The 26,467-nt window shown below is 46.1% G+C and overlaps 1 protein-coding gene across 1 annotated transcript; it reads left to right on the top strand.

The window, feature by feature from the left end:
* The first annotated feature begins 2,854 nt into the window (after positions 1-2,854).
* On the top strand, positions 2,855-25,293 carry CD80 (CD80 molecule). The gene is made up of 7 exons (XM_012570026.5): positions 2,855-3,053; positions 3,162-3,261; positions 14,599-14,916; positions 16,269-16,550; positions 18,483-18,608; positions 21,300-21,423; positions 22,864-25,293. Exons 1-6 carry the CDS (start codon positions 2,895-2,897, stop codon positions 21,404-21,406), a joined length of 1,092 nt encoding a protein of 363 aa, XP_012425480.5. The 5' UTR covers positions 2,855-2,894; the 3' UTR covers positions 21,407-21,423; positions 22,864-25,293.
* The last annotated feature ends 1,174 nt before the right edge of the window (positions 25,294-26,467 follow it).

The raw sequence follows: 26,467 nt of genomic DNA, 5'->3' as shown, positions 1-26,467 counted from the left end.
AACATATCTTGGGTACTTCCCATTCAACCTGGAAATTTTGGTATTAAAAGCAGGCAGATGTGCTTTTTGTTCAGATTAACACAGATTGGAGTGGCTGTTCACCTTGAAAACAGTGAAAGGTATCCCAGTCTTGTAGGAGGGAATGTAGTTATGAATCCTCGGTGGAGAGTAGGTGCTGTGTTTTGGTTTAGTATTTACCTGGTTCTGACCTTTCTGAGAGTGCTCTGAGATGTCAATTAAGAAAGAGAGGGAGGTTGGGGTTTTTTTTGTATGTTCTTGACAATCAATAAATGTTCAAAGTAACAATATTCGACTGCACTGGAAGTGCGTTTCTGCAGAGGTGGAAAAAGTTGGTGATGTCAGTGGGTCTAAAGGAGAACACTAGCAGCAATATATTTGAAAATACTTCCTTTTGAGTGCAAAGGATTTCTACCACAAGTGCTGATTACTGAAATTAATTTCCCCTACACAGCACATATGCAGCAAGATTTCACATGTCTTTTCTGCTTTTTCCCTAATGGTTTTCTGTGAAAGCAATGGAACTATGTAGCTGTGTGATGCTTTCACATCTTCCCCTTTTCTGCAGTAAATGTTTTTAGCAGAATTTAACCATCCTTTCATAATAAATCTTGGCTTCTCTTCTGCAATACTTCTACCTATTTAAAGCTGTTTCTGGAGCACATAGAGGTGAAATGCTGAAAGCCTAATCAGGTATACAATAAACCTTATTTCTGTGGGGATTTTGCTGTGAATTGGTGGGCTTATATTATTCTCTGCAGTGCTCAAAAAAGCAGTGTCTTCTCTACTGTGACTTCCGTATGTTTGAGTCCTTCAATTTTGCTAACATCCTAAAGATGCATAACACCTCTTCCTTTGAACTGATGGATTCCATTAATCAAGGATATGATATGTGCTTAGGAAAGCTTTAAGTGATGGAAAAATTACGACTTCTGCCCCTGATCAAAGCAGAGCAAAGCACTTGGCTGCTCCTCTTTCTCTATTACTTCAGTCTCCTTGCAATCAGAGAGATCTCCAGAGGAGGAGGTACCAAGAACTGTAATACCTAGGAAAAGAGAAGGAGCCCTGAGTGAGAATAACACCCATGAGTTCAGCTGTCTAGCTAAAATTTAGGCAGCCTTTGCTGGTCCAGGTTCTTCTGTGTGTAATAAGGGGTTGTGGTACTTCCTTTCTACAGTCTGGCAGCTGATGAGCTCAGTTACTTTCCCTGGGACTATTCATCCAAAAGCAGGGTTAAGTCCCGAGGAAGAGATGCAAACGTAACAGGCTGGAGTTTTCTTCTAGTTGTAATATGCTAATGGCTGAAATCTGTATTTTAAAAAGGCTTGAATTTAAAATGAAAATGAGGTAATGAACCATAAGCTGTAGCAGGGTTGCCAGTAACTCTGTAATAATAAGGATTTGTGATTAGGCTAGTGAGAAAGTTTATTCCATCTGACACCCAGAGAGGCAGTCCCTGCCTGGGAGCTGGGGCTGTGCTTAGGGAAGTTGTGTATGGCTGGCTGTATTAATGATACTTTCTTCTCCTCTGAGCACCATGGAAACACTTCTACGTAAACACATGGTGCTGCTGTCATCTGCATGTGCAAGCCATGCTGATGGAAAATGCATGGACGGAGTACAAATGTACAGGATTTAGATCATAGCCCAAAATACAAAACACAGACACTCAAAGCACTGCAGTGGAGAAAGTGCCAGTCTGACTCAATAACAGACTCCTCTCATCCATTTCATATACAATGATTTTCTCTCTACAGAAATGTTATAACCTGTATTTGATTTCTCTAAGGAGTACCATCATTTTAATTATGTCAAAATAAAATTCTGATTTGTAATTCAACCCAGTCCATCTAATCTATCTAATTTAAGGAACCTGTACTGAAAAAAAAACTGGAGCAATGTAGCAGCAAATCATTTCTGATAAAAAGGATGCATTTCATTTAAATCAAAATAATTTAAACCAGCAAACCAGAAGTCTGCATTTAAATAAGTTATTTTACTCTTGATTTGTATTTGCCCTTTTTTTCTCCTTGAAGAATACCCAGTTTTCATTAGTGTGCGGTTGCTTGTTGGGCTTGTTGTGATTATAATAGCTAAATAAAACCCCTTACACTGTAACTGCTTACACTATACCAGGGCTTATTTTATTTTGCAGGAGGGTGTGCAGTATCTGTACAAATTTACATCACTTAGTGTGCATTTACTCCCTTGGGCTCTTATTTAGTAAGTGGTTTTTTGTTTTTTGGGTTTTTTTCTGCCAGGGATTTGCTCTGGACTGGCTTGGGTTGGTGATGTCTCTGCCCTTCCAGGCTCCAAAGAGGGATTGCCTACAAGGATTGTCCATGCCTCTCCCCTTGTAGCCTTGGGTGAACAGTGGGCACCTTCTGGGGAAGGCAGGACACGACGCTGGGGAGGCAAGTGCTCCCTCCACTTCCACAGGGCTGGTGGATGCTCTCTGGTGACACCACAACCATCCTTCTCCCTCTCCAGGGGCTCAGCCATGACATCCATCACATGCAGCCTAAGCAATCCTTCTTAAATTTTCTTTGGAAAATCCATTTCCTGATGGATTACATCCTGCTGAGCCTGAAATGGTGGCACAGGCATTGTGTTTAATTTCAACCATTGTTTTATACAGCTATTCCCAAAGCAGCATCAGGGTTTCACTTAGCTGCATTTTCACCTCCAAAGCCCCCAGCACTGCCCGACACTGACATTCCCAGGCAGGGCCCTTCTGCCTGGCACCCTCCTGGCTGGAGGAGCGCCAGAGCATCCCCGCGGGATGAAGATGAAGGCAGCCCCGTGCCCGTGGGGGCGGCGGGGCCGCATCCTGGCACACGCCCCGCGAGGAAGCCGTGGGCGGTGTGAGGCGGCTTATGAGGCTGAGCGGCCTCCCGGCGCCGCGACTTCCCCCCGCAGCCTGCCGGGGAGTGTTTCCGCGGGCTGTGGCAGCGGCCGGGCCCCATGGCCCGGCACTGAGCCCCTCAGCCTCCGTGCCTCGGGCCGGCCTCGGCGCTGCTCCGGGGAAACGCCAGGTACCGGGCACGGAGCGCGGCAGGCGGCCGGGAAGGACAGGGACACGGCGGAGGGTGCTGTGGCTCCTCAGGCTCCGTCCCCCTAACCTTTCTCCCCTCTCCTCCCAGCCCAGGAGCTGCAGGAAGATGATGTGGCTGCCCGCCTGCCCACCGGCGCTGGCGCTGAGGCCGCGCCTGGGGCTCTTCGTGCTGCTCTGCCTTGGGATAGGTAAGCGGGAGCCGGGATGGGGGTGTGGGAAGGGGCTGGGAGCCAGCAGGGCATCGATGGTGGCCCTCAGGACACTCCTGGTGCCTTCTGCCAGGGCCCAGCCCAGGGTTTGGATAGCTGGCACTTGACAGAGGAGCCCTCAGCTCTCAGCTTCCCACTGCACCAAGCTGCTGGCTCCCAGAGAGGAGCGGTGATCTCCCATCCCCGCCAGGGTGAGAGAAATAAGGGGGATTTTGGTCAGCTGATGTCTGTGGGGAGCACATGGCAAAGCCCTTTGGGCTTCGGTTTCAGTGGCTCCTGCAGCTTTTTGGGTTAAAAGTGGGTGTGTGGTGGAAAAGATTGGCAAAGGCGGCAGCTCGGAGTGCTCTGCACCTCCTGGGCAGCTCAGCACACAGCGGAGTTCTTTCTCCAACAACCCCATTGAAGTCCTGCCTGGGCTGTCCCCTGTCCTTTTCTGAGGACTTGTCACAAAGCTCACACAAATCTCGCCTCCTCTCAACAGGGTTGGGATGAGTCTTTTCAGATGTGTGAAATGTTAAGCCTGGAAACCACACGAAATTCACTTCTGAGCTGGAGTTTGTTGTGGATGCAAAATAAGTTGTGCTTATTGGCATTTTCATGTTTCATTGCAGCTAACAATACTCTAGAGCAAAGCTGGGCTGAACTAAGGCGTTCGTTAAAAATCGAGCACTGCAAAATTAGGAGCTTTTCAGGCTGTTATTGTGAAACTGGGAGGTATTTGATTCCCGATTTCATTTTGAGTTTCAGTCTCAAAATTTTAAGATAAAACTTGGAGAATTTAGCAGGGAGTGAATTGCAGAGCTCACTTTTAAAGAAAGCAATGACCTCAAGTGTCTCTCTGGGATCTCTGCTCTTCTGTCTTCCCCTCACTCCTTCCCCTACCTCTGTGCTTGCAACGCATCTGTCAAGCACAAATATATTTTGCTTGTATTTGCATCAGGCAGACAATCTGTCATGAGCAGAACTGTTTCTGTCTCAGATCTTTAAGAGCTTGTGATATGTTAATAATGTAATTACGATAATATGGTAATTTGCCAGTCATGTAATTTCTCTGAAAACAATTCTGGTTCCTTGGCTGAAGGATGTATAGTTAGATGTATAGTTTGATGCATGCTAATATCCACTACTAGAAACAGGAGTTTGATAAGAAAACTAAATGTTCCTCTAGTTTTACTTTTGGGGCACAATTTTTAGATGCTTCTCAAGCAACAAGTCAGTGCAAGTCCTGGTGCCTCAGGAGCAGGTGCTTGGCAAACTGATAACAGCAGGACAGCTGATGCACTTATTTTTCTCTCTTTATGTACTCACACACACTATGAGCCCTTTCTCTCTGAAGATCAGCATTCCTACATCAGTGCTCCCAGAAAATACTGGTGCAGGACCCACAAAGGACTGGGATTTAAAAGCTTTACTGGTGCTTGTGGGTGATGCCTTCTCAAGGTTGCCCACAGGGATCACAAGGACCAAGTTCTGACCTTGTTGTGGTGTCTGCCATCACCCTGGCAGTGACTTACCATGCAATGCTGAGTGAGTCACCACGTTTACAGGACTGACCCACATGGGACTGCTCATGACCACCAGGGCTGGCTCCCAGAGCCCGTGTTGTTGATTTGGCCCAGGTGTCCTGATGTGTACCTCCCTGATGTAGCACTACAAAAGGTCAGGTAGCATCCTAGGGTGGAAACAAGTACCCTCTGTAAAGCCCATGTGGATGAAATAGTAACAGAGAGAATGCCAGGCTGAATTTTCACGTTGTAGCAGTGGAAGACGTTAATGGGAGGCATAATTAAAAGAGATTTGAAGGTTATGTTTCATAGGAAAGGTTGAAGGCTGATTTGAAGGTTGTCTTTCATAGTAATTTCATGTATGTGCAAGCTGTGTAGATCAATTTATTTTCCTTTGAATTGAATTTTGTTACTCTGACATTCACCTGAAATGCCAATGTAATTCAGAGCTGCTTCTGGGATGTCATCTGCTGCTGGAGACACTGATGTCCATGAACAACACCCCCTTGTCTCAGCACACAGTGGCAGAACAGCTTTGGTTAACAGCACAAACGTTTTTATTTATGATCTGAGTGCACTGCTGGTGTCCCCATGGGCTTGGTTTTGTCCTGCCATTGCACCTTCACACCTACCTACAAATTGTAGGACATTCTCAGTCCCAGTTTGTTATCCTAGAAAAATATAACTTGGAGTCCCTCAGTATGACCTTTCCCTGCCCCGTATGCAAACAAAGCATAGGCACTGACTTCAGGGACCCAGCAAACCCAACTTTATGCCCGTGGAGTATTTTTAAACTTCCCTGGAGTCTTTTCTTCCAGCTGGGGACCACTTAGCTCTTGGTTTCTTCCCAGGGGTGAAATTTTTTGAGAAGTTTTGAAGAAAATTCCCTACAGCTTTTCTAAGTGACTGGAGGGTTGGGAAGGGAGGGGGAATATCTGCTTCTGTCAGCAAGCAGTGGCTCACAAGTAACTCATTCCGGGAATCCCCTTCCCTGGTGTTACTCCCAGTAAAGAGCTCGGAGTGGAGCTGCGTTTCAGAAAGGGACAGTGAGGGCTGAGAAAAATTCCCTGTTTTGTGGCCACCCCTAAATATTGAAGTGTCTATCAATGAGCTTTAGATGCTTGATGTCTGATTTCTGTGCCAGCTCTGGTATGGGTTGTGCTGGGGCAGATTTCACGGTGGAGATGGTAGAAATTTTTCTTTACGTACCGGATTTGCCCACTTGATCAGTGGATGCAAATTGAGTTTCTGACTTATTCCTCTTCATGCCTTCAGCTGTTGTTTTAATTTCTTTTTTCGGATGAGTTTCTGTCTCCTGTTCCAGACATGTGGGAAAAAAGTATTTTGAAACCAAGGGCAGCGGATCTAAGGAACTCCTTTTTCTGTTTGTCAGTCTATCCAGAGTGAAACCTGCTGTAAGAACTTGTCTGGAGAAACAGAAACCCAGCTAAAGCCTACTGTTTTCTGCTTATAGAGACTATTTTATTTTCTGTTGAGTGCTTCTTAAATTAAAGAATTCTTTAGAAAAAAAAAAAACCAACACAGAAGATTAAACTTATATAAGCCACATTTTTGACACAAAATAGAGTTAAAAGTTAAGTTAGAGCTAGAGTTAAATGCCAAGTTTGTAAGGCTATGGGTCAAATGTTCCTTTCACCCACATAATTTCCTTTTTCCAGTTAGATCGGAATGAACCCAGATAGATCCAGTGACCTCATGTTGCTCTGACTGCAACAGCTTTTTTGCATTTCTTGGATCACTGAGACATTTGTATCCTTTTTGCCGTGTGCATGTTGGACCTGCATTTAAACATGCAAAGTTTGGGGTGGACACTTTTATTAATTGTGGTAGATTACCAGCAGAAGATGCCACCCTTACAGCCATGCACCTTTCCTGCTCATCACTGCCTTGATTCCGAGTTCCAAGTGTGGTTTAATGGGGGTAATTAATCTCATATAAATGACTGATGCTATCCCGCTGCCTCTCTTGTGAGTTAGTTTTTTCCAGAGCCAGTTTGCTTTTACATCTATGCTGTGCACCCTGGAGGGGGACAGATGCAGACAGGAGTCACAGCTGAGGGGTACAAACAAGTCATTACCACTAAGAGATGCAATCCTGCTCCTCTCTGGCTTTGTGATCCTCCTCTTCCTTGCACATGTCTGATCCCTGGATTATCCACTTCACCTTCCAGCTTAGCAGAAAGTTTCCTTTTTTTTCTTTTTTTTTTAAGATTGGTATATTGAACCAGACTCTGGAGAGCCCTGCACGGGGAAACATGTGGGATTGGAAGGGAAAGGGGAACCAGATCCCCTCTGCTTGCATGGGGAAGGCATGAGATCATTATGAATTTTTTGTCTGGCTGCATCCCGAGGTCATGCCCGTCTGGGGGAGAACTTTCATGTTCAGAGAAATCCTCACAGAATTGCAGAGTTTTGTTTTGGAAAGGATCTTAAAGCTTACTTTGTTTTAACCTCCCTTCCATGGACACTTCCACTAGACCAAGTGGCTCAGAGTCTTACCCAAACTGGCCTTGAACACCTTCAGGGCTGTGACATCCACAACTCCCCTGGGCAACCTGAGCCAGCACCTCACTCCCACCACAATAAATCCTTTCTTTCAATATCTGCTCTAAACCTTCCCTCCTTCACCTTGAGGCCATTCTCCCTTGTCCTATTGCTACATGCCCTTGTGAAAAGTCCCTCTCCAGTCTTCCTTAAGGGTCCTTTAAAGCATTCTCTAGGGAGGCTGCTCTAAGGTCTCACTGGAACCTTCTCTTCTCCAGGCTGAAGGCTTCTCCTTCCTTTTAACCATGTGTTTCCCAGTATAAGTGCTGTGCTCATGTGGATGTGGTGTCTTCTATAGGGTGGCAAGGCAGGTGTGCTGGATGCAGTGAAGTCTGTTCACTTGGCAGAAGGAGGTCAGTTTAGTTTTAAAATAGATGAACTTTTATGTTTAATTGAGGCTGTTCTGTCCCCTTTGGATGGGCATGACCATTGGGAGTCTCAGGAGTTCATTTGAGAGTGTGTAAATCTTTCCCAACTCGGAAATGCCACAGACTTTGCTTCTGCTTTTTCACTGTTATGCTTTTAAAATACCATTGGTCCCAGGGGACTCCCTGACTGAAAAGAAAGTGCTGATTGATGGCTAGTGGTGGCATTTCTACCTACCCTGAGCTAAAAGGACATCCACCTTTTGGTGAGCTCCAGTTGCTATCAATCACATAAAAATTGTTAGAAAAGGCAGCTGAAGGAAGTCTCTGCACACTGCTGCTCTCTCCTTAGCAGGTACCCTCTGGTGTCGTTCTAAACGCCCTGCAGGCAGGGATTTGGTCCCTGTGGGAGCACTTCAGAGAGAGCAGAGCTCCCTGTCCGACACCGGTTCCTAAAAGCCGAGAGAGCCTTGCCCTGCCCTCAGTGCCTGCAGCACCACCTGCCCAAGCCTCTCCTTCCACTCCCTCTGCAGCTTCTGGAGCTTGCAGACCCCTCTGGGCTGCTCTGCTCTGCTTTCCCGAGGGTTCTCCGGTTAAGGATCATTCTCCCTGCCGTGCTCTTATCTCGGGCTGTGTAATCTCTCCTCCCGCTGCGGGATGACTGCCGGGGCTGTCTGCAGAGCATCACCCGTGAGCCAGAGCCTGAGCGCTGAGCCCAGACCAGTTTTTCTAACAAGATGATGGCTGGCAGGCCTGCAGCCTTGTTAGCTGCACTGGTTAGTGTTGCTATGGCTGTGGGCAAGGACTTCAGCAGGAAAAAAAAATTTAAATTTGTAATTTTTCGACTTTGAAGTGGCTTATGTGAGAGGTATCATACTTGATTTTCTTATTTACTGGCTACTTTCACCTTCTATCAGTTTCAAGGGAGGGCTGGCTGCTTAGGGAGCATGTGAGACAGAGATTTAGTAAGCACTGAAGAAAACTACAGCCTTAAGCAGTGGGGAGGACCTCAATTTCAGAAACTGCTGTGAGGACAGTAGCATGCATGGCAGTGGTACTGCAGGAATTAGGAAAATTATCTGAGAACATCTTCAGCTGGGAGATAAATATAGAGGAAGTACAAAGTGATCCTGTCAGCAAGAGACAGAGACTGCAGGGGAAAAAATTAACAAATTTATTTTTGTCTGTCTTTGTGGCAAATCTCCCCCACCAGCCCCTCTTACACAAATGCCACATCTAGTTTCTGCTCCCAAACTGGGAAATTAAAAGAATGCTGAGCAAGATGTAGGAATTTGATCTCTAAAGGAACTAAAATATGCAAATTTTCTGAGGACATCCAGTTTTAGGGGCCCTCCCAGCCCTTTTTTATTCTAGCAGGGTCACATGGGCTGGGAATGGAGAAAGCGAGAAGGTTCAGAAGTCTCTTTTTTTGTTCGTTTCTCCAAGTCAAAGACGTCCTTCTGTCCCCAGGGCTGTGTGTCCCTGCTGGTTAGCAGGGGACAAAGTGAGCTCTCCATCCTCTCCTGCACTCTGCAGCGGGGGGAAAGATCTAAGACATGATCTAGTCCCCATCTCCAAGTAACTCTGGCTCCATATCCAGCTCCGTGCTTGGATCAGACCTCCTGCCTGGTGCCAAGATGAGAAAATTGCCAGTGATTTGTGCAGAGTCGCGATTTTACTCAGGTAACAAACACAGCAGACTGGACATACCCGGGCATCGGGCTTGTCCCAGGCTGACTCAGAAAGCAGGAGATTTTTATCTCCACAAGTATTGAAACCTGAGCTGCAGCAAGAGCTGTCAGCTGGCTGGAGCAGCCCCAGCGCTGCTGCATCGAGCCCCTCTGCCAAAGTATTTCAGATTCCATTTTGTCTTCTCAGATGCTAATTGCACATCACCCTCTGGTTTTCACAGCCACTTCATGGCTCCAAGAATTTCTTCACTAAAGGTGAAGATGTGCAAACACACACAAAATAAAACAGCATTACAATGAAATGGAGGTTGCTGATGGAGTGGGGACACCAAAACACCCTGGGAGTGTTATAATAATTGCCAAATCAACAGTATAGAGCTGGGCAAACCAGGGTTACTCTTTTGTTTAGAAGGAATGCAGCATAAAGATGGGAAGTGCATAAAACCATGTATGGGGTACCCCGAGGTTACAGCACAGAAGCAAGCAGGGATCTACTTTTAGAAAAACCTGTTCAGACCATTTCCCTACCTCAGAGCTGCCATGCCATCTTCATGCACTAGGATTAATCCTGTCACTTAACTGCTGCAGGCACACTTGAGTAGTGTGAGAGGGTACGGGGAACTGAGGGGGATCACTGTAAACAAAGTCCATCGCTGGTTTTATTTGGGATGCTTTCTTTTTCTGCTCCCCTCTCTAACCACGTTTGGGATGAGTAAGGGAACTTGACCTGAGCAAAGCATCTGGATTTGCAGCTGCTTTGTTTCACCAAAGCAGCCCAGAGCAGCAGCAGGCCCGTGGTTTGTGATAAGAGGTTGGGCTTGGGGTTGTGCAAGGTTAAAGGGTCACTCCTTTTCAGGTCTGCCATGTCCTCTTTGCATGCCTGAACTTGCTGCAGTGGAGTCTGTGAAGAAGGAACCTCAGAGGCTCGTCAGGCACTCGTGCCTGGGTTAATCAGCAGTCACAGACTCCTTAAAGAGAACAGGCAGCAGGGCCTTAGAGAACCCACTTTTCTCTGTTTCATCCATCTTTCTTAGTGCACAGGGTCTTTTAAGTGAAACACAGAGGAAGGCACCGTTTTTATGCACTTCTGAGCCAGTGTCTCCACATAGAGGTTATCTGGCCATCTAGCAGGGTCTTTCTGTCATCAGTGTATTCACAGGAGTCACTGATTTAAACACAAAGCATTTCACGTGTAGCACAGGACATTTGTTGGCTTTTGGCTCTGTGAAAAGCCTGGGGAGAATCTCATTCCTCATTGGTAAAATCACCTGGGATAAAGACAAGATCAAGGGGGAGTGTCTAGTCCTGTAAAGATTCAGCTTTTCAAAATGTCTTGATTTTTTTACTCGTTATTTGTTTTGCTTGGAAGTCCCTGTAAAATACTGCATTGCCCACAAAGATAAATCATGCAAGTTTGGGGTGAATGTGCTGTTCACAGAAAATTAGGGATTTCAGCTGCAGAATTACCTGCAGAGTGGGAATCCCAGGTGCATGGTCCTAGGCAAAGTCAGTGATGCCGTTAATTTACGAGTAGAAATACCAGCTGCTGTTGCAAAAATAAATAGGGAACCGGAAGGAAAAAAAGCAAAGCAAGGCGCAGACGGACAGAGAAATGGGGAATGCAGGGTGGGGGAAGAGAATTGCTTTGAAGCTTCTGTTCACCAGGACTTATCTGGAGGTTTCCAACAGTCTGAGGCTGCTTCTCCAGAGCATTGCTAGGTCTTTAGCTGTCTTTTACAGTCAAATGTCTCTGCAAGACTTCTGATGTCTGACTGCCTGTGTGGTCAGGATAACAAAGCTCTCTGAGTCACGGCTTGGGCGAAGAGTGCAGAAAATAAGGGTACGGCTCAACAGCGCTCCTGACTCTCGGAGCAGGACAAGCAGGAACAATTCTCCTCTATACTCCTTTCTGTTCCAGTTAGCCCTGCTGTATGGAGCATCTACAGCACAGGTGTGCTTTGAATAAAGCAAGCTTTTCTGCCCTGGGAAGAGAAAGTCAGTCCTTCCATCAGTTCAGCATTGCCACATGCCACCGGCCTCCAATGATGGAGTGATATGTGCACAGCAAGAAAGCGGCTGGGCTTCAGAGGGATCTTTTTTTAGAAAAGTCATTAAAAAGTATTTCCATGGTGAATACCTTTCCCACAGCATGGCTGCAGAGTTAAGCACAGAAACGGCACAAAACTGGATTTTCATTTTTGCTTTGCAGTTCACCTCTAAAGTGAAAGGGGACTTTTGTAGGGCTGAATGACTCTTCATGGACTTTGGTTCCTTTAGGCTAGCAGCATTCAGGTTGCAGTTTCAAGGGTGCAGAGCCTTTTAAGGGTAGTAATGACATCAGCAGGAGTTTCCAGCCCCTGCACATGTACTCCCGAGAAAGTTTTTGTTCTCCTTTTGGTTGCAAAGGAGACTCTGAGGGGCAGGGTAGGGAGAACCTCATAGAACTCATGATGTGATGTCACCCTGACATTTACTGTACACTTACTCTTCCCCTATTGCTGCAAAAGGAAATAGAAAATTATCTTTATCAATCCCAAAGTTTGACTGGATGTTTTGACTGGCTGCTCTTTCGAGTCTCTCCAATAATAGTAGGAGCTGCACCGTGAGAACAAGTGAAGATGTGGCCAAAGATAAAAACAAACACACACACAGAGGTGCAGGAGAAGCAACTTCAACAATCACAGCCTGAAGTGGGTTGCTTTTAAGGTGAACAGAAGGAAATACTTTCTCACACAGCATGTAATCAAACTGCACAAGTCATTGCCAGAGGATGTTGTGAATGTGAAAAATATATGTGCATTCCTGAAAGGGCATTGCTGAAAGGGCATTCCTGAAAGGGCAAGAACTCTTCCTGCAAGGTAGGTGTAGTAGTAGCAATTTAAATGCTGATGTCAAGAAATCCTGAATTTCAGGCTGCAAAGGTTGGCAAGACAAAGGAGACTTTGTCCTGTGTGGAAGAATTTGTTTTTCTCTCATTTTGCTACCAGTTGATGGCTGACAGAGGTCAGTCAGTCTGCTGAGCAGCTCCTGGCCTGCCCCAGCTTGGTTGCTCAGGATCTGCAATGCTTTAGAAGGGAAAGTACAGGTAGTGGGGGGAAAATAATGAAACTTTCCCTTTGGAAGACCAGTGGAGTGGCTGAGTAGAGGGAAACCAGTTAAATAAGAAGTTGCTAGATTAATTACGTATTCTATTTTATTCAACTAATATTAAAACATTCCGCAGTGTCGCCAGAACCTCCACAGTATTTTGGTGTGTTTCCTACAGATTTAATGTCACGTATGCAAGTGAAACAGGGGAGGGGAGTGAAATTTATTTCACAGAATCACAGAATCATTTAGGTTGGAAAAGACCTTTAAGATCTTTGAGCCCAATCTTTAACTCAGCCTTGCCAAGTCCATCAACAAACCATGTCCCTAAGTGCCACATCTACATCTCTGTTAAATGTTCTGTCCCAGGCTTTGTGTCTGGGCTTTACTCCAGCAGGCAGCCCCAAGATCCAGCTGTGGGGAGGCACTGGCTGAGCATCTGCTTGTCTCCCTCCAGCACTGGCAGCTGTAGGATTGTCAGCAAGTCACCGGGCTGTGCCACAGGGGTCTTGCTGTGACAGTGGCCCCAGGGTCTGTGAGTCACCCCAGGGTCTGTGACTCGCTGCTAAGCAAATGAGGCCTGGCAGGGAAGCAGCTTGTGGCTGCCTTGGGCACCGGCTGAATGTGAATGTGCAGCATCCTGGTCCAGCCGGAGTGCTGCTCTGCCTCTGGGCAGCGTGGCTGCAGTTAGGCTAGGACTAGCAAGAGTGAGCCAGCATCAGCCTGACTTTGCTGGGGTGGTGGCAGGTCTGAGGCTCAGCTTTGTGCAGTGCTCATCTCACACTTCAGGCGGAGGCTTTGCACGTGGGCCCTCCCCTACACTGATGGGCGATGCTGCGCTGTCCCCATCAGTGACACACAGCCTGTCAGGACTTTCCAGCTTCCTCTCTCAGGTATGTTTACTGAGGGGTGTTCTGCAGGGAAAGAAGAGGGAATCTGAATATTTTCTGTCCTGAAGAAAGCTATTTCCTTGTTTTTCTGCTCTCAGTCAGTGGAGTGTAACAGTTTGATATCCCACTTCCACCACTGGAGATGAGTACTAAGGCAGCAGGACAGAAAGCAACCTGATCTTCTGGACTAACAAAGGCGGGTTACGATGATGATGATGATGCACATCATCCCCAGGCTTGCACTGACTCATGTGAAAGCCCAGCCATCTGCCCTGTGGTGCAGCACAGGGCCGTGTGTCCATGCTGGGTCACCTTTCAGCAGCAGCAGGAACTCTTTGCCGCGCTGCTCCCTCGGATGTCAGGCCTGTGAACCTCTACCCACTGGAAAGAGGAAGGAGTGGGAAAGCAAGGCGGATCATGAGAGCGGGGTGCTTAGTAGGGGAATTACTGCTCACAGAGTTGTACCTAATTTCACCCTGCAAGGGTTGTCAGCACATGGCTGTACTCCAGATATGGCACCAGCACAGTCACTGGCCAGGAGCTGGGGAACATCTGTGCTGGTTCCAAGTCATCCCATGAGCTTTCACAAAGATAAATTCATTCTAGCTAGACTAGGCAAAATTGTTCAGTTGCTAATGCGGGAAGACTGATAACAGTGTGGCTGCAACCTTTGTGTATCATTGTATGATTGATTCTAGTTTCTGGGATCTTGGAAGTTTTGGGTTTTTTAATTTGACAAAAAAAAAAAAACAACTACCAAAAATCCCCCAGCCCCCCTGAACAAATAGTTCACCGTGGTGCTGTTAGGCATGCAGAGAACCCAGTGGAGAGTTACGTGGATTTTCCAAACACCAGGCTCTGAAAAGGGAGAGCAGAGGAGACAGAAGTTTGTGCATGTGTGTTTCTATCCCTGTTTTTAAAAGGGGCAGCAAGATTTCTGTTCAGGCAAGCACCTCTCCTGCCTTTGCCTTCAGCAATCCATGCAGCAATCCTTGTGGATTGGTCGTGCTCCTGAGTAGGAGTGGAGCATGATGTACAAGGCAATGCCCAAGGATGGCTCCCCTCAGTGCAGAGCTGAAGCTGTAAAACAGCTCTGTGGGTGATGAGGGATGTGAGGAATCAGAGCCAAAAGGGCTCTGTTGCTTTAGGCAACAGGTCCTGGCACAAGGCTGTACCACTGACTCACTGACTTTTTGTTTGTCCCCCACCTGCAGGCCAAGCACTGGAGAACAAAGTAGTCAAAAGCAAAGTGGGGGAAAAGGTCAGCCTGCCTTGTTGTCATGAAATTCCCAGCTCAGAGAGCCTACACAATTACCGGGTCTACTGGCAGAAGAACATTACGGATGTGGTGCTGGCCTACCCAGATAAGAACTTCCAGCACGAGCGGTACCAGAACCGGACAGAGATGGACCCCTGGAACCTCACCCTGTGGATCTCCCCCATGGAAATCCTGGACAATGGCTCTTACCAGTGTGTAGTTCAGCGCAACTCTGTTCTCGTGTGTAGAGAGTCTGTCATCCTCTTTGTGACAGGTAGGTGGGGTGCCTCCTGACACCTGAGGCTCTCCAGTGCCAGCTTGTGGGGGTGAAGGATGCTCTTCCAGCCTTATTCATACTCTAGCAGATAGACTTCCATCAGGAAGCCTGAAAGAGTGCTGGAAGGTGTGTTAACTGCTTCCATTCCAGCAGCCTCCCTTCCTACCTTTCTAAAGCTACCCCAGAAATTTTTTTCCCACCACTAACCCAACCTCCTCCCCTTGATGTTTTCCTCTTGTGAAAAGATCCCTCCTGGGGCCCTCCCCATGTACCACTGGTGACTTCCTCCTTCCTGAGGAAGCCCCTGCTGTCTTTGGGGCAAAGCAAGACCAAGCCCGTAGTCTTGCCCTTAGCAAGACCAAAGTGAAAGAGAAATAGGGTGGCCATGGCAGCATCCCAGCCCTGCATCCAAACCCCTGTGCAACTAGCTGCACTGCAGCTCCACAGCCAAAGGCTGAATTCATCATGGAGCTTTGAGGCTTTTTACATTAAAGAAACAGAGTTCCTTTGTTCAAAATGAATCTGAATCTTTTCTTAGAGGCCACAAAAAGTTCCATGGACATTTTCCATTTCCACCGGTGTTTTTGTGGCAGTTGATCTCAACCAAAGACAGAGACACTGGTGACATATATAAATATATACATGTATTTGAATACCTTTAACAGCAGAGAGCCACATGAATGTTCCAGACAAGTCAGTGAAGGAGCATTCCTCATCTGGAAGGAGATTTGGCAACAAAATAAGACAAGCTCCTGAGGTTTGACCATTTCCTGCTGGTCTGAGGGCATATGTGCAAGGAGACAAATTTAGTGATCTTTCTGGGAACTGGCATGAAAAAAGGGAAGTGTACTGCCAGCACCCTTTTTTAACTGTGAGGGTTGAGAAGTTAACTGCTTAAAAAACTACAGATCTCTTTTCCTGTCCACAAATACTCCAGTTTCTTTCCAGCCAGAAATCCCCTTGCTGTCTTTACAGGCCAGCTGAAATAATTATGATAGACTTCTGCTCCCTTTGGTGAAGTGGGATCAAGTTATTGTGGGGATCAGGAAAGGGAAATGCTGGAATCAGGCTGGGATGTCTGAAGAGATTTTCTGGGCTGGATGGCATTGCTCAACAGAGAGCGGGCCTGGAAGGAAAACTGTCTCTCCTTGCTTGCCACTGCTCAGCCACACAGTGTTGAGCAAGTTTCTTTCACTAGTGACTGGTTGCTTGGTATTTTAGCCCATAGGCAGAAAAAACTTCCTGTGGTGAATGCCCTGTGGGGGAGTCTTTGCTTTGACCGTGGGTTTTGGGGGCTGCAAACCTGGCTGTGGCCTGACAGGATGGTAACCAAATCCCTCTTGCTTCAGCTGACTTCAGCAAGCCCAACATAACGGCAGAGGTGTCCGCTGATTCTTGCGAGTCGACTGAGATGGTGATAACATGTTCTTCTCATGGGGGTTTCCCCAAGCCCAAAATCTCTGGAGCCCTCAACAACGTGTCCGTGGAGTGGAATGCCAGCTGGGTGTCAGAGTCCAGCCTCAGCCCATACAATGTCACTGGAAAACTGGTGCTCAATGTGACCAAAGACATCAACATCACTTGCTCCGTTGAATACAGTGGCTTTTCCAAGTCTACCAGTTTGCCTCTGAGTATGTTTTATTAATGTTTTTGTAACAAAACCATTTGGTTGAATCTGCTGAGTTGCCTCTCTGAGAATGCAGTAGATTTTGTGCAAGTGTTCATGCAAGGATCACCCAATGATCCTGCTTGTGAACTACACACCAAAATATTTTAGAGGCTGGAAGATAGCCAGGGTAGGAAAGGGAGAGTTACAACAGTGACTAACAAGCAGAAGCAGCTCTGTCTTCCTGCAGCTCTACTACAGCTGGACTGAGAGCTGAACTGGATCCTGTTGTGATCTGGTAATGTCACATTTGGTGGCTCCCACAGGCTGTGGCTGCCACCATCCCGTGCCACTCCATGCCAGCATGGTCCTGCTGCCTGCTGTGTGACACAGACCTGGTATTTGAATGGGGGGACCAGAGAAATGTGTCTGCTCTAAAAGCCACAGGCTGCACTTTAAAAGAATTTCCTCATTTAACAAGCATGTTTGTCCCTGCTTCAGTGAAAGAAACTGTCAGCTGGGGTCTAGACAAAATTCTGCTTTCAAATGTAACATAGGGTTAACTCATACGAAAAGAATTCCATCACTTCCATCTAAGCATGGCTTAGAAGTGATGGCATAATAGATAAGTCTGTGCTTTGAAAAGCTTGAGGCACAAGTGGAAACAGCATGAGGGAAGGCAGCACACTACATTCCAGATGTTTTGCAGTAGAAGGGGATTTGCAAGAAAATTTGTAAAACCAAAAGGATTTTTTTTCCCCATCTTGTTACCAAAAAAGTATTCTGAAATGTCTCTGGGCCTGATGTTTTTACTGTGGAGATAAGGGCACCTTCAAGGGAAGATAGAGAAGCAGTATTTTTCCTAGGGAGTTGTACCTTATTCATCAAGGTAGCTTATTCATCTATCTTACTGAAATCAAAGGGGCTTGCGGTAGAGGTGCCATTCAGCTTCAGAACAAATGCCAGGAACTAGTGCTTTATGAATATTGGCTATTGCTGGATATAGAGCATAATGTCCCTAATGAAGGGAGAATAAGGCTGTGAATAGCTCAATACACAGAAACAGAGAACAAGCAAAAAACCATTTTGGTATGGTGTAAATGGCCCTCCAAACAATCCTTTTATGAACACTGAGTTACAGACAGAACAGAGCTTCTGGTAAATGTAGAAGGCAATGCCTGCAGAGCTGGAGGTTTGCATCCCCTCCTGAGGGGAAGACTGAACAGCAGATCAGGCTAATTAATGCCTTAGGAGGGGAATGATGCTTACCTGTGCCAGATGCAGATGGTGGAAGAACTGAAGATCTGTGCAGATAGGTCTGCAGACCTATGGACATGCAGCAAGTCCTGTCCTATACAAGAATGGCTCAGTATTTACTCTAAAATCCCAGTGGTAGAATGGGATTTTCCACCGTCTCCAATGGTGAAAAGCCAAGGGCTCCAGACACACTAAAACTGAACTCTGCCACAACACTGTTCCTGCCATGCAGAAAAAAGTCTAGACTGTTAAATGCATCATCCTCCTTCACCTGTGAATCCAAAGGCAAAAAAAATATGCATAAATCTGATGAAAACAGCAAAGAAAACTGCAGAGTACCTTTGAGAGCAGAAATTTTCTAGCTGTGAACTTAGACTTTTCCACCAAGCCTAGCTATTTTCCCTGAAACAACTCATGTGTTTTTAAATATTTCTTGTCTCAGTCCTGTTCTGGATGAAGACCCAGCTTTTTACGTTCTGTGGATGTGTTAAAAATTTCAGCCCATAACAATTGTGGGTGAATGGAAGAAATTTAGGTGAAAATTCAGCTTTGTTTGCTTGTTTATTGATTAAGTTCGTTTTCAGGCTGAATAGCTGAGTTAGAATTTGGCCAGAACCCCGAAATTCACGTACCTGCTTTTGCATGAAAATGCCAATATCCTGTTGGGCCGTTTATTTATGTTTTATTTCTCCTGTCTCAGAAAAAACAAACAACTGCATTGTTCCTCCTGTACATCCACCTTATACTGTCATTACTGCTTCGATTATCATCGTTATCACCTTCGTTGTGGCTATCACCCTGGCAGCAAGATACCTCCCAAGGCATGGTAAGTGCAGCTTCTTTTTCAAGAAGGTGTCTGTCAGTGCTGATGGAATTTCTATGTAGGATACACATTTATAGAAACTTTACTGTCACACTAGGTATTTCTGTATCACCTTTTCATTTTCCTAATTTTCTTTTTTTTTTTTTCCTTTTAGCATCCACTGTCACAAAATCTAAGTCTAGCTTATGATTTTCCTACATTTTGTGTGCAGGCAACATTTGAGTTCAGGTTTGTGAGTGAAGAGGTGACAGGGAGTTTTGACAGCAGATCAAAATATTTCCAAAATCAGGGATAATGAAGAAGTTCACAAAGGTTCATTTTTATGTATTAAGATGCTTTAAGATGCCAAGAATCTTGGTGATCATGATAGACACAAGCTGAGCACTGAGGGCTTCAAAATTGGATCTCGCTCCACACCCTGCTTAATCCCTCAGAAAGTCACTGAGCCAAAGTAACAAAAATCCCTAGTGTTAGGGCCACAGGAAAGACTTCAGCAGAGCAATGTCCTACTTTTATGAGAGCACCAACCAGGAGACTTAGATTTGTATTCTTTGTATGGCCAAAAATGGCACAGGTAAAGTGTCTGGTCCCATCTTATGAAGTCTTCAGTAACTCCAGAGAAGTCTCCAAGAGTTTTTCAATGGCAAAGGGGACCTCAAATATCTCAGGGTTAGTGGACAGCTGAGTAATTTTTTATCCTCAAAAAAATCCTATCTGTCAGGTGTTGCTCCTAATCATGTCTAAGCTGACCTTGCCAGAAAGTCCCCGAAAGATGTGGGCAGGCATTTAATAGATTTATGAAGGCAGGTAGGATTGAAAGTCAACAGCAGTAGGTGCCTCATCCACACCCTGTGAGCAGCTTTGCAGAGCAGTCCTAGAAAATGACAGCAGGCCTTACAACACATGAGGATAAATAACACCCAGCTGATGTCTGTCAGGTCACTGGGGGAGCCACATCTGGGGACAAGAATCTCACACTGGGGGCTCTATGTTCAGGCCACTTACACCACCTGGCTGTGGTACTCCCCGTTGGAAAAGGTCATTTTCTGGGCAGCAAGAACTCAGCTCACTTACAGCCACCTGTAAGTTTGCCTTGCTTGTGTCTTCTGATACCTCTATTTCCATTTTAGACAAATTCACTCCCAAGTCAGATGTGTGGAGTACTCTACTATTTTTCATTTCCTCTCCACATCAACCATATCTCTTCAAAATCCAGCGTGACCATTGAGTCAAGCTGGGCTAATTTCCTTTTAGTGTTTTATCACAAAGAAAGGAAGCTTCTGGAAGGCAGTGAGTCTGGGTCACACCTGTGTGCCTCATTTTCCACCTCTGTGCCCTTATGACACCAGTGCCAGTTCTTCTCCCCTGCTGTTCCTGGGGCTGTATCAACAGGAAAGCAACAAGCAGGCTGAAACCAAGAAAATCACAGTTGATCAGAGCCTGTGCTGTTAGCTGCATGTATAATGAACTTCTAATTATAGGAGAAAATGAACTGGAATCGGAAGGTTTGGCTCTCAACAATTATAGGCTGGAAATTAAAAGGTTCCTTACCATTAAATTAGCAAGATCCTGGAGCACTCTGAAATAGCCTTTTATATAGGAACTGAGTTGCTTTTAAAGCAGATGTAAAAAGCATACCCATGTGGTAGAATGCAATCACCTGCAAACAGCGTGGCACACGGCCAAATTAACTGGAATTTCCCTTTTAGTCCCACTTCCATAATGTGCACAGGGTGTAGATTTGCTGAGTCAGGTCGTGCTACTTGGTTCAGCCAATTTCCAGACCAGGCATGGAAGAAACTGTAAAATAAACTGTAAGAAGTGTACGAAACTGCAGCCAGAGCTTCCATCCAGCTTTCTAGTTTGTGTAGCTGTCCCATTTCAGTGCTGCAGTGCATGGCCACCTGTCTGGGAAGGGAAGTGTCTGCCCTAAGATGCTTCCTGTGGCTGCTGCTCCAGGTCACCTCTCAAGAGCTCTCGTGGGAGCTCAGAATAGGTCTGAGAGGTCTGAGAGTACCTCTGTTGTTCTGGGCTGTGGAAAGCTGAGTCAGGAGTTGCTAAGAGTGGTTTCTCAAAAAGCCATGCTTCAAAGAGCCGAAGTGTGGGAGGAGAGAATAGAAAGGCAGAACAAAAGAAAACGGAAGAGTTCTCAGATACGTGATTGTTGTGGTGGCCAAAACAATCAGGTGCTGCGTTGAGGTTCACAACCACCTACTCTGAGGAGCTCAGCCTACTTGGCAGTAATTTAAGAATGAAAACACAAAGCACGAAGATTAGAGGTGACCAAGATTAAAGAATAGTTTAGGATTCACATTGCATAATTTGTGCTAGCACAATTGAACAAGATTCAACTTGAACTACTAAAATTCAGTCACAGATGGTGAGATATTACGGGGATCTGCTTAATATGAGATCCTCTCAAAGCACTGAGTTTGTTGGTTTTAACACAGGCATTCTTTCACTCAATAGGTAAAGTGCAATTAGTGACATGTAACTTCTATCATTATTTCCCTTCTGACTTTATCTCAGCATGTAGCAACTTGTTCTTGTGCCAGGCTAAGGTTCTAGCCCTGTGCTAATGAGAGCAGCCTTATCCATATGACACTATATAGATAGTATGTATTTGTAACAGAGCTTTCTCTCAGATCAAACTATGACCATATTCATATACTAACAAGGGATCTTCTTTTTCAGTTTGTTCTCACTGTTGTAAGCGCCAGGATTCAGCAGAAGAGGCTGTGAAAGAATATACAAAGGCACCCATGAGCTCTAAAGTGACAGCTGAAACATCATCTGTATGACCAGATAGCATTTGCAGGTAGTTTTCTTCACTCTTCTCTTGGCAAAACAGTTTCTCAAATACCATTACATGCTTCTGCCATGTTAGCTCAAAACACCATGTGTCATCCAGCTGTCAGGATCTGCAGTGACATCCCCTGCCATTGCCCCTGTGCTCATTTTGTGGGCCTCCCAACTAAACACTGGGCTGTCTATTAGTGCCCTCCTGTTGGGCTCATTTGTGAGTTCCTCATCCCTACCTCAGATGCCACGTGTGGCTTTACCCCTAGAGGTTCTGGCTGATTCCCTGCGAGCCTGATCTGATGCCTCAATGTAGGAACATCACTGATGATAGAAATTGAGGATTGATCAAATGGTAGTAAGGGAGGGGGAACAAAAGAACAACTCCAGTTTTCCCAGTATGATGAGACACGCCAGTGCACTTGTGAGATATGTCCATTCCCTTCAGTAGCTGGAGGAACAGAGAAGGAAAAGTTTCCGTCCTCAAACTTGCCCAGAAAGCACTCCTATTTTAAAAGGAGTTACTTTTGATAATGGGGTGTTACAAAGATGGGCTAGGGAAGTCTGACTTGCCAAGGTTTTATGATTACAAAAGATTATATTTGCTTTGGTTTGAAAGCTCAACAGTTTTCAGGGCTGTGTCCTCCAAAAAGACAGTTAAGTGAAGATTAGCAGTTAACTGTTCTTATTCACATCATTATCCAGGTGACTGCATTTCCTACTCTCGCCACAGCATGCAGAATTGCCAGGGTAATTCCTGCAGAATTGCCAGGGTAATGCCTGCAGAATTGCCAGGGTAATGCCCTAGAGCAGCAGCTGTGGGGACCTGGAAGTCACGACTTTGTCAAACTGACCACTGTATAATCTAAAAGTTTAATAGTTTGGAGCTGGAAAGGAGGGGAAACTCTCATTCAGGCCACTTGTCTCATTTCCAAACCTGACCACCCACTCATGTTTTCCTCCGGGGAAGGCCCTGTCTGGAACAGATACTAGAATGAATTAGCATGAATTTTGGGGAGTTTTGTGATGCGAGTGGCAGGAGTTCACCTAGAGAATAAACCCATTCTCTTTTGTTATAAAAGTTTGTCAGGATTTTCCTGTAGGTGGCTGGTGCTTCCCAACTCCAGCGCCTGGGACAGCTGCAGTGTGTGGGCTGGGATGGAAGCTGTGCTTCCTTGGTGGCTGACTGCCATCTCGTGATGCACTGAGCCATGTCCTACTGCTGCTTAAGTAGGGAAGCACGTTCATTAATCATCCTCCCGCTGCTCCCAAGGTTTTTGCAGGAGCGTGGGCCAGGCTGCCCTGCCCGCTCAGAACAGCTCCGAGTTTAGGGACCAGGAGCCCTCTTGTGGAAGGCTCTCGCAGGTGATACCTGTTGGTCGGCTCCGCAGCATTACTGGGGAACATTTAAGGCGTGAAAAACAAAAAGTCAGTCAAATCTTTTCCTCGGGTCCCTCAGGTTCTTCAGGCTGTGCATCCCGCGCTGCAGACTCCGCTGCTGGCTGTACAGGATGCTTGCTGCATGAACCCTTGGGCTCTCTGCGAGGGGCGGCGGCAGCAGCAAACTCCGCTCACCGCGGCTGAAACACGACCTCCTGCGGACGAACGCGAACCCCCGCCCACGCCACGGAAGCTGTGCGCTGGCCTCGTTGGGATTCCAGCCGAGAGGACCTCCGTGTTCCTGCAGCGGGGCTGAAGGGTGTCATCACTGGCACACCAGGTCAAGGCTTCAGCAACCTCTGGCTTTGATGCTGCCTCTGTGAGAATCAGGCAGAGCCCTAGCAGGGAGCCCATGCCCACCTACCCCTTCAGTAACACGGAGCTGCCCTTTGGGACACCCCAAATCCTGACATGCAGTCTTGTCAGTTTGTGCCTCCATGTCGTGAGTGGGAGCGGCCAAAACTTCTTTTATATTCAGCCTCACGCAAATATCTGATCTTCCTGCTGGAGGACTTTGGATTTGGACTCGTTACAGATACACATCCCTTCTCCCCTGAAGAGGAACTAGTGGACACGTTTTTCATGAAAAAAGACACCTTGGAAGTGACTCTGTGTGCCTCATGCTTATTTGCAGTGCTATGAGACTTTTTAGGGAATGGTACACACTGACAGCACTCCTAAGAGCTAATTAATATTGCTTACCTACTGCAGTGGCACAAGTTCTCGTACCCTTTCTCTCCTGAAAGGACAGCCTTGCCAACCCCAGCACCGAGGTACAGCTCCTCCATTCAGCTGCTGTGTGAGGGCACACCACCTGTGCACACACGTGGCCAATTCCTTCCCAGCCACACCTGTAAAGCCCCATTGGAACTTGTGTGACAGCCAGTGGTGAGCTCGTGTTATCTACTGTAATCAAATGTAACTCGGGGCCTTGCTTCATAAACACGGGTCTGCTTCTGTGTGTACATCTGCCATGGGATACTTGTTAGGGAAAGCTCTGCAGATTTTTGGGAGTTTCTCACAGCAGCATGAGGATATTTACTTTGCACCGAACATCGCCGCTTTCTGCCAGTGTTCTCTCTACCCACCCAGGACTAGAAGGAATTTCTCTACCGGATGATAACTTTGAACAGGACTCATCTGATCCAGGTGACATTCTTGCCTACTGTGTAGGAAAAAATGGCTTCTCATTTTGAGGGGAAAGGAGGAAAATGCCCCAACCCCCAATAAGCTTCCTAAGCAACTCTGCCAAGTTTAACTGGAACATTTTTCCCTTTTGCTCTGCAAGCAGTACCTATTCCCTCGCTGTTCTATCCACGTTATCAGGGCAAACCAAAGTCTGAAAGCACAGTGCCATCCTCTCTGTGAGATGTGTTGTTATTTGAGCCGCTTATCTTCCTAGGACACAGCAAAGACATAGTCCATCCATTTCACTTTTTTTCCAGTTGGTACATATTGAGAAACTGCTGGAGAAAATAGGGGGATTAAAAGTGGTTTATAGGATACTGAGCTCTGGGATTAAGTAAAAAATAAGACAATGCTCCCTTCCTACTCCTGCAGAGTCGTGCTGTGCCATCACCTTTTTACCATTGTAGCAAGTATAATGGGAACTTCAGGACATTCTTACAGAGGAGTTTTTGACAGAGAAAAGGAGGTAAGCTGGGGGTTAAGGTAGCAATTGCACTTGTGTGTTCTGGCTGCAAACAGAACACAAGTGTTCTGTTTGCACAGAAATCAGGGTGTTTTCAAAAGGCAGCCTGACCCTATTGCAGGACTTGGTACATGAGTGATGTGTCTCACACTTTTCAGGTTTCCTGTTCTTTCAGCCTATACTTGCTCCAGCACAAACCACCAGCTCCTTGCAGGCTGACCACCCTCTCTTGGCATTCACTTCCAACTTTGCTGATTTCCAGCAGTGTTCTTCCCTGTAACCACACCGCAGCTGCACCTTGCCAGCCACACCACAGCTCTGCCAGTTGTACCAGCATTTTCCCTCTCACTATCCCATGCTCTCTTCTTCTGCTCCTGACCAGTCATTGTGCAGCCTCCTGGAGAAGGGTTTTTCTTTTGCTCTGTGCCAAACTTTCCACATCACCACAGACTCCAGTAACACTTCCAGTAACTCCTTCTAAAGGAATCCAAAATTTTCACTGATAAATATTTCTAGCATCAGGTTATTTGGTTCATTTTTCATTAAGCACTAATACTCTGGATCATGTTTTTTATTGCCTTATGCTGTATTCAGTGAATTGTACACAAATGGTTTCTGTGAGACCTTCTCAGCTTTATATCTGTGTCATTGTAGCAAGTGAGCTGCTCTGTTTACCATGGGTGTTTTGTATATAATGTTGTTTAGTGGGGTCCTCCTTTAATTGTATTAAAAAATAAGTTTTAAAATTAGTTTCCTTTCCTTAGTAATAAAAGATGTCTGTCTAGGCACTGGGTAGAACCTCTCTGTTGTTCATGTTGGCCACCATTTCACAGCATCCAGGTAGGTGATGCAGGTGTTGACAAAGCTGTACCAGGTACAGCTGGCATCAAGCAACAGCACTGTCCAGTGTGCTGACAGCAATGACAAAATGACACTCAGGTAACAACTTTTGACTTCCACATCCCTGACATCTCTCAGTTTGCCAGGGGTTAGCTGAGCAGTGTAGCCACAGATCATCCTTCTCCCTCCAAACAGGAGGTTCGCTGCAAAAGCAAAACCCAGAGTAAAGTGTTCTCACTGTACCCCTGCTACTTGGGTTAGCTACTCTGAAAGTGGAGGGTCAATAATTTCAGTGCTGTGCTTTTGCTGGGGGTGGAGGGAGTGAGGATGTGAAGAATCCTTTACAGGTATGTAAGAAACAAACTCTGAACCAATTCTTCACTCCCCATTCGGGAGTCTAAGAAATAAGGAAGTGCGGGGAACTAAATTCAGCAGAAAACTGAGAAACAAATGGCTGCTAATCTTGAGTGTAGCTGGAAGTCTCTGCTTCCCCTTAAGAACATGTAGCAGCCCTCCCTTGCACAGAGAGAAAATCCACACAACTGCTACACCTTGGCTCACAGCCTTCCCTCTCATGGAAGAACATCCCTGCATCAATGGTCAGGCACAGGAAAATCAGTATTCTTTAGGCATCACATCAAATACCACCAAACAGGAATAGAGAGAGCAATGACACAGCTAAATGTCATCAGAGCTGCTGTACAGATAAGACTGTGGGATATTGGGTGGGGATGTAATAGCAAGAAGAAGATAAAAAAGATGAGTTAGACATCGCTGTGTATGCACGATGGCAAAAATGTGACTTAGAAAAAGGCCTCTTTTCTGTTGTTTTTTTTTTTGGGGGGGGGGAGGGGGCGGGGGGCAAAGGACAGCACCATTACTGTCACCAGCACATGCAGCTTAAAACAGGGAAAGTGAAAGATATATCCAAATCTCTGCTTATGCAGATCATCCACATATACATAGAAAAGGAAAATCAGAGCTGGTTGATGACAACCCTGAAATACATGTTTCTTCAGTGGAAAAAATGAGCTACACTGGAGTGTTTAGAAAATTAAATGCTCACTTCAGGAGTCAGAAAACACAACACCTTCTTGAAAGCAAACTGTGCCAAAAATCTGCTTTGGGTGGG

Source organism: Taeniopygia guttata, chromosome 1, assembly GCF_048771995.1.
Source record: "Taeniopygia guttata chromosome 1, bTaeGut7.mat, whole genome shotgun sequence".
NCBI lineage: Eukaryota > Metazoa > Chordata > Aves > Passeriformes > Estrildidae > Taeniopygia > Taeniopygia guttata.
The sequence above is the reverse complement of the archived record's forward strand: the minus strand, read 5'-3'. Positions and strand labels throughout refer to the sequence as shown.